The following is an 8313-nucleotide window of genomic DNA, read 5'->3' on the forward strand; positions in this document are numbered from 1 at the left end:
AAAGAGTGCACTTTTGTTTTCCTAGCAAATGTTTTCAAACAAGCACATCATTTACTATTTTTCATAGTTTATCTCATTGTTTTTTCACTTATTTTTACACATTGCTCTACAGCTGATTGTAAATTCCAACCTTGGGTTAGGTCACATGCTCACACTTGTGATTTTGTTAAATGGCTGAATATAGTGTAAGGTATGCCAGGGCAGAACTTCCTCTGTGGGTGCATCCTTTTATTCATGATTACTGTCATGGTCTTCCTTTTTCTGTCTTCTAGGTGAATGATGACGTTGGAATTGACTGGACTAATGAGAACGACCGCTTACTGGTTTGCCAAATGTGCATCAAACTGGCTGACATAAATGGGCCTGCAAAATGCAAAGATTTGCATCTGCAGTGGACAGAAGGCATTGTCAATGAGTTTTATGAACAGGTAAATAAATGCACGTCCAAAGTGGTATCTGATGGTTGCATGTCTTGTGCTAAACAGTCCCGCACCATACTAGTGCTGCTTTTGAGTTGAAAATCACAGAAAATAGGGGTGAAGGGGATGGCTAGAGTTACACTAGTCCATCCTTTTGTTGGATCAATGCAAGTGCATTTGTCACTTAAGCTTCTGATGTGTCCTCAGAGACATCTGATGATGAGGTTTCTGCAGGCTTGAATGTTCCAATCTGGCACGTTCCTTACTGTGGACATGGCAAACAAGTGTCCTGATCTTTTTTTTTTTTCTGCTGGCAGTCTTCATGTCTCCCTTTCAGTCGTCTTTAGTGCAAACTGTCTTTTCACCCATCCTTCCATGTCTTTTCAAGATACCAGCTGATTCTCATTGACGTCTTCTGCAGTCACTCCAGGTGGCTCACACTTTTATTGACGTGTCGTCTCCGGAACTGGACAACATCCTTGTTGAGATGATCTAAACAGAGCAGAGGAATTATTTTAGCTTCCCTGTGGGCCACATCATTGTTCATACACAGAGAACCTTTACGTACTGACCACAACTGTAACATCGACTTTCAGTTTACGCAGACTAACTATATCTGCTCCCAATCAATATCAGGATGTTAATCCTGATTTTTACTTGATTTTTTAAGACAACACTTTCAGCATGTTTGTCAGTACAGCTGCACTGATTATGCAAGGCTCAGCTAGTGTTAGCGTGAGTAAAGAAGGCAGCCACACATAGATTTACAAAGATCTGGGAATGCAGCCAGGCGCTGGTCCTCTTCTGCCAGGTGTAAGGGAGCCCTTAATTGAACCTTTTCTCATTATAACCTATTTAGCCCTGCTGAGTACAAGGGACGGGGCTGTTCTCACACTATTCCTCTGTTTTCTGAGTGGGAACATATTTTGAATGCACTGGTTAGACTAAACTCCATATCCTGTCTTTTCAAGAGGAAGCAAGCAGGCTAAATCACTGAACCAGACACCCACAGACTTCTTGGGGAGGATGTGCAGTAACTTGAAGTCACAGACTAATTCCTTTTAGATCCTTTTCTTCTCCCCTTAAATTTACTCTAGTTTTGGAAGAAAAAGAAAAAATCCCAAACAAAAAAACCCCCAGGATTTTCTGCTGCTGCTGCTGTGTTCTGGGGTATGTAAAGAAATAGGGAAAGGGACAATATTCAGACTTTGACCTGAAGCTCCTTCATTTATTTCAGATCTCCTGAGAAAAAGAAACAACAATGATCTTTACATATATACATATTAATCTCCCAAATTTTCTTTCAGGAAATGCTTTCCTACATATTTCTGTGTTTTCATTACAACTCTTTCAACAAATTGTACTTCATTTAGTTCTGGTGACAATCATAGCTTATGTGGTCGACTACTGCATGCAGACAAACATTGTTAATCAGGTATATGATATGACTCTCCTTTGATCCAACATATCTAATGTCAGAGCGTAGTAAGTGCGCCAATACATTAATATCACCAAAGTGTTGGATAGTGAGCTCTGAATCAAGCTTGAGAGGAATGTGCGTGGGAGGATGCAGTGTTATCTGTTCTGCAGTAGGAGTCTGGGTTATTTTCCATCAGTCAGAAAAGTGCTACTCATGTTTTCATCCGCGTGGAAGCTGCTCCAAGGGACTGTTGGAGATTATCTTTCTTATAATCTCATTAGGGAAAAAAAAATTGAGATGTATACTCTCTGCAAAATTGGATTCAGAATAACGCATTTGTTATCTTTGTTAATGGAATTCCTTTAGACGTGGGTATAGCATTGGAGCAAATGTATTTGAACTCTTGGCTTGCAAACTCCAAGAGGTCAGGCGTTTGGCGGTTTTGTTTTTGTTTTAATAGAAGATGTACATTCACCATATTGAGAAATTGGTATGTCCCGGTAGGTTTCCTGGTTTTGTTTTTTTGCATAGCATGAGATGCGGTGCTGACAGGATAGTGATGGGATTGAAAACAGAGAACGCTTTCTACCTAGGACTTACTTTTGGCATTAGGGAGGACAAGCTAGGTTCTCAGTTATTTAACCTAGGTTAAAATCTGTTTTTCTTCAACATAATATGCTATGAGAGGTACATCAAGCTATCTTCACCATGCTCTTGATCATCAGATTTTTTTCTGAGAAGGGAAAAGTCTTCAAGTTCTCATTCCTTAAAAGGAAGATTTTATGGGAAGATTGAATTTCCCTAAAATTGTTATCAAAAAGCATATGTATGTACATTCAGCCTATGCTGTGAAAATAATGAAATATCTTTCTTGGATTTCCTTTAATAAACACCAATTCCTTTGAAGAATTTATCTCCCATATGTAAAAACTCCTTATGAAAAATATGTTGCATAGAAACATTCAAAATCTCTTGTCATATTGTTACAGTACGTTTCCTCTTCTTCCCTCCACATGCTCAGCATAGTTATCTGAAGATAGGTTAGGCCTATTTAAAAGAATTTTTAAAAAAGCACTGCAAGATGTTTCACATAATAAATCATGTTTTAATGGAACCTGAAAAAAGAACTTGTAAACATTTCAAGAGTCAGCTTTCTTCCCACTACTGACAGCTCACAACCAGGAAATCTCAGATGTGTTACTGTAAAGAAGAGCAGGCTTGACACCACTTCTTCATTTGCCTGCTATTTCAAGAATGGATAGCATGTTTCAGTGTTTTGTTAACACTAATAGTTTGTGTTTAATGATTGATCACAATGTTTCAGCGTAGGTTATTATAGAAGTAACAAAACAAAACACAAGGAAATGAAACATTTGTTGTACATGCTTCAAAATTTAACTCTCATTCTTTAGCCTTCCCAGATATAACAGGCTGTTAACTGGATATATTGCCCATGACTTGGAAAATTTCTGTTACAAGGAGGCAAATCTGGGCAATCTGTAACATAATGGAAACTGAAAATGTCTCTGCAAATTCTAATTTATTTTTTCAAATATAGATCTTTGTATTATATTAAAATATTAGTTTGCATATCAGGCTTGATTAGGGGGATTAGATTTTTTTCTTGGGGTGGTGACATCCAGTCTTGACATGTCTTTTCAGGTGAAAACTCATTGATATCACCAGAGGCTTTGCTGTGATAGGGATGAGTATGTCAGACTTGGTTCTGCAAGAAGGTTTTACCTCCTTTTACGTCGTGAGAGGAGGGAGAAAAAAGTCTTCCTATACCTCCCCTCTACACCATTTCCATAAGAAAAGTTAGCAAAAAGCTTTATGAGAAAGATTTATGGCTCCTGAGTAACCCCTGCTTTCATAGGGATCTTTCTAATAGTCCCAGGAAACAAATACTTACGACCCAAAGCCAAGACAACCTCACAGTGTTACGTACAGTAAGTACAAAATTAATAGGAAAAGTAGTTCAATGAGATAGCTCTTGCTTGTAGAAGTTCATTCTTCTTTCCTGCAAACAGGTGGCTGACTACAAGGTTGTTGTGAACTAACAACCACAAAATTGAAGGGGTTTTTTTTATAAAAAATGTGAAGAAAGACCAAAAAAAAATTTTCAGACTTTCATACTCACAGTGTAAAGTACAGGGCAAGGGCAGTGGGCAACATTTTGCACAGTTATCAACTACCATCTTTGTTAAATTCACACTATCAGTAGTGGGTCCTCTTACAGGAACTGTAAGTCTGATTAACCATTTGACATGATGGCATTGTAGTAATGTCATGCTGGCAAGCTATGGACGTGGCATTACAGTTGAATTATTTTTGTTCAATCATTTTTAATTGGTTTGATGTGCATTAGTCCTTTTTGTGACATGGGTTGTTTCATTTACTTCAGAGAAATTACCACTCTTTTTTCATCTCTAGGGTGATGAAGAGGCTAGCCTGGGCTTGCCAATCAGTCCTTTCATGGATCGCTCTGCTCCTCAGCTGGCGCATCTTCAGGAATCTTTCATCACTCACATTGTGGGACCACTATGTAACTCCTATGACTCAGCGGGGCTGATGCCAGGAAAATGGATAGAAGATAGTGATGAATCAGGAGACACTGATGAGCATGAAGAGGAAGAAACAGCAGAAATGGAGACTTGTGAAAATGCTGAATCCAGTAAGTTGTTCACACTTCAGTTTTTCAACAGAGCAAGTTCCGTATTGTGACCAAAAGCTAAGCAGCCATATTGTAAAAGGATAGGGACCTCGAGCTGGTCAGCTCCAGCTCCAGCCTCTTCAAAGTTACAGAGATTCGAAGTTGGCATGTAGCCAGTTACACTGGTAATGGAGGTGCTCCACAGTTTCATGGTTGATACACATTGCTGTTCATATCTACTACTCATTTTTGCCTTCGGTTAAGGTTACTGGTGGTGCATCACCCATCTGTGCATGAGGGCTTTTTTTAGACTATTTCAGCACTGATGTTAGTAAGACTAACAATTTCAGTTGCAAAAATTTCAGTTGAAGAAAGGATGGTCAGGAGAAGATTTTTCAAGGAAAGCACTCACTATTTCCATGATGCGTTAGAAGAGTTTAGAGCAATGGAAGTATTTTAGTAGAAATCTTTCAAGGTAATATGTGGAAAAAACTGGGGAGAGAATCGGCACCGAACATTGCTGTGTTGTGTGCTGGGAGCTGAGTCACTTGGCCCTTCTGGCTAATCAATAACTAAAGCTGATAGTCTTCTGCCTCTTCTCCAGAAGGGCAACAGTGCCAACAGTTGTCATACTGCGAGGAAACCTTTGTACCTCAAAAGGAGATCTCAGGAACTCGTTAGAAGTGATTTTTAAGAGAAAAGGCTGCACCTGTAGATCTGTTTCTTTGAACGGTTTAATCCTACATGTATTACCTTTTACTCTCTTTCATGTTCCTCCTCCCTCTGAATTTTCTATTACTGTTCTTTTATTTCCTTCCTCTCAGTCGTCTTTCTCTCCCTTCCCTATATGTAATCATTCTAGAAAGCACCAGCTTTAGGTGTGGTAGTGAAATACTGATACTTTTTCTCTTAACAGCCTCACTTTTTCTGTTCTTTCCCACACACTTTCAAGCCCTACTGAATATCATTTCTACTTTTTGTTGGAAAAGCTGAAAAGCAGAAAGATTTCATTATTGCAGGAAGTCACATAAGGCCGTGAACTAAAATCTGTATCTTCTGATGTTCACAATTGTTTTGTCACTATTAAGACCTAAGGGTATATGATTCGTATTTAAGAAATTATTGCTGTCAATCATGCACACACACTTGCACATACTTTAAGTTTAGCAGGTTCACATGCACAAAAATTTTTGTTGAGAACAGCAGACATTAAATAATATAGCACGTGCAGGTTTATTTTAGCACCTTATGTTCTCTCAGCTCTGTAATAGCAGGCAGAGCCACATGTTTCTGTGGCAGATTGGGATTTATGGAATTGCCTACCAGAGGGAAAGCATGTGTGATTGGTAACCCATATAGACTGCAAAGCCTGAAACAGATAGTGCTGTATTAAAAGGAAAGATGAAGGATGTTCTCATTTATCCAGCCTAACCTTACTTTGAAATCTTTCGTTTCCTTTCACCTCGTCTCTCTATTCACTTGTCTTCTGTATCACTGCAAGTCCAACAATGCTCCTTTCAGGTTAAAAACACAGACCATTATTAACCCTTGTCACGTTGAAAACAGACCATTTTTCCATTGTATTCTGTTTTCTCTTTCATGTTCTGCTCCATGACAGTACTTTACTATTCAGCCTGGTGCATTTAGGCTCTTTATCTTTTTCAAAAGAGTAAAAATGAATGTGTCAAAAGTTTTGAAATATCCGAACAAGTTCTTCGTACTGCTTCATTCCTACCAAATATGGGATGCTCTTCTCTATCATACCAATGTGTTGCGAAGTGTTTTCTTCTGGTTACCTGAATTCTATGTCACTGTATGGATCTGACTCAGGAATCTACAGCATCTTTTGTGTCAATATAGGGGACTTACAGGTCGTTAGAAATTTATACCCAGGATCAACACAATTTTAGATGTTCTAAACTTTCTCAATGAAGCAAGATAACAGGTTGAGATGTTATGTGAATAAATACTGAGTTGCGTAGATGGTGGTGAAGATCTTTTCTTGATGGAAATGCCTTTTAGGCAGGTGGAAATATAATTGTGGCAGAAAACACTTCATCTAGGTCCTGATAATTCACTAAAGCAGTTGAGATAAATTCAAGAGTGATAAAACTCTTGAATTTTTATAACTTTTTTTTAAAATAGCTGTTGAAAGAGTTTTGAAACCTTGAGGTAGTGTAAAATAATTTTCTTATTATACAGGAGCATGTAATTTCCCCAAAGTTCTGATGAAAGTATATGAATTAAACGGGATCAGTCTTTAGTGATCTAGACAAATTTTAACACCACAGCAAGTGCTCACTGGTGTCTGCAGAGAGCAGCAAGATGTGGGGTCACCCAGGAAACCCGGGAGAGAATGTCCTGCTGCAGCATTGGCAGGGTAGGGGGTTCTTATTAGTGCTAAACCTGAAGGTTTCCTACAGGGAACCAAGGGCTTTCTAATGAAGGATTGAGTTGGATTTGGTTTGTGCTCAGTGAAAAGCTCTTTGTTTCCAGTTCAAAAGCTTCGAGGGCTAAACGTTTTGGATCCTGACACAGACATACTTTAGGCAACCTGCAAATACTAATCCTCACAAATTTATTTGGTACAAAACATTCCTCTGTGTCACCTTTGAAAAAGAAATCAGCAGTTGTCTTTGGAGGGGTTATTATTTCAGTTCTGTGGCTGCCATTGCCACTGTTAATGACCAGAGAAAATTTCCAATCTTTGTACTGTTTAAGGAGTTAACAGTCTCTGTTGAGCAGACTGAATTGACACAGAAAAAACCCCACACTTCAGACAGCAAAACTCTTGTAGTGCAGCGGTGTGAGGAGCCATGAGAAGCATCTGTTGCAAAAACATTTGATAGGTTAACAACAGAGGACTGATGCTTCAAAACCAAAGACAAGCAAGCTACTTGATAGTATTTGGCTACATGATGACTGCTTTAGTAGTCAGACTCCATTGCCGAAGCAATACTGTGCAAAGGCTATAAGATCACCTACACTGTGATGGTGGAGTGGTGAATCAATGACTTTGAAAAGGGAACATAGGAATGGGTTACGCCTCCTTTGATTACTAATGTTTGCTCATTCATTATCCTTCTACAGCTCAGATCAGAGGTAAAATGTGGAGAGAACGAAATTGGGATTTTTTTTCTAGGGCAATCATCATGGATCCATGGGGGATGCATATGAGGCACAGATTTTAATATGTGTATGGTAGGGTAGGTTCATCAGGCCATTTAGGTATTAAAAAATTAGCGGAAACAGCTCAGCAACATGTTTTATGCATGATCATTCAAGCACTAGATGTCTCTGTGAGCTGCATAGTCAGGGACACCATGCAGCCTGAAGCTGGGTCTCAAACTGTGCAAGAAACCAGTTTACTTTCCCAGAGGTCTAGTCAGGTGTAGCTTTCTGAATTTTAACTGTTTAAGTCTGTGTTTTTAAAAATCTGTTAGTGCAGCTTCTGTAAGTCGTAATACACCCTGTCTGCTTCCTACACCTTCTCACACCAGACAGTACGTTAATGTCACACGGTATTTTACAGGAAAGAAGAAGTTCAAAAGGAGGAAAATCTACTGTCAGATCACTCAGCACCTGCTTCAGAACCATAAAATGTGGAAGAAAGTAATTGAGGATGAGGAGAGTTTAGCTGGGACAGAGAAGCAAGGCGCGGAGCAATCCACACTGCACCAATCTTCAGAACAAATCCAGGCCATCAGGGAAGAGGAGGAGGAGAAAGGGAAACCGAAGAGGGAAGAAGAGAACACAACTGTAGAACCAAACCAATGACAATATTTACAGCAGTATTTTAAGACAGATTGACTCGTGCACAG

At 39.1% G+C, this 8313-nt stretch overlaps 1 protein-coding gene across 1 annotated transcript in view; it reads left to right on the forward strand.

Annotated features, from left to right (window-relative positions):
• Positions 1-8269, forward strand: part of PDE3A (phosphodiesterase 3A, cGMP-inhibited) — a 43423-nt gene extending 35154 nt beyond the window's left edge. The window contains exons 13-15 of the mRNA XM_010133651.1: positions 273-428; positions 4273-4513; positions 8025-8269. Of these exons, the coding sequence (XP_010131953.1) occupies positions 273-428; positions 4273-4513; positions 8025-8269 (642 nt within the window). The remainder of the gene's footprint in view (positions 1-272; positions 429-4272; positions 4514-8024) is intronic.
• The last annotated feature ends 44 nt before the right edge of the window (positions 8270-8313 follow it).

Source organism: Buceros rhinoceros, unplaced genomic scaffold, assembly GCF_000710305.1.
Source record: "Buceros rhinoceros silvestris isolate BGI_N320 unplaced genomic scaffold, ASM71030v1 scaffold5603, whole genome shotgun sequence".
Lineage (NCBI taxonomy): Eukaryota > Metazoa > Chordata > Aves > Bucerotiformes > Bucerotidae > Buceros > Buceros rhinoceros.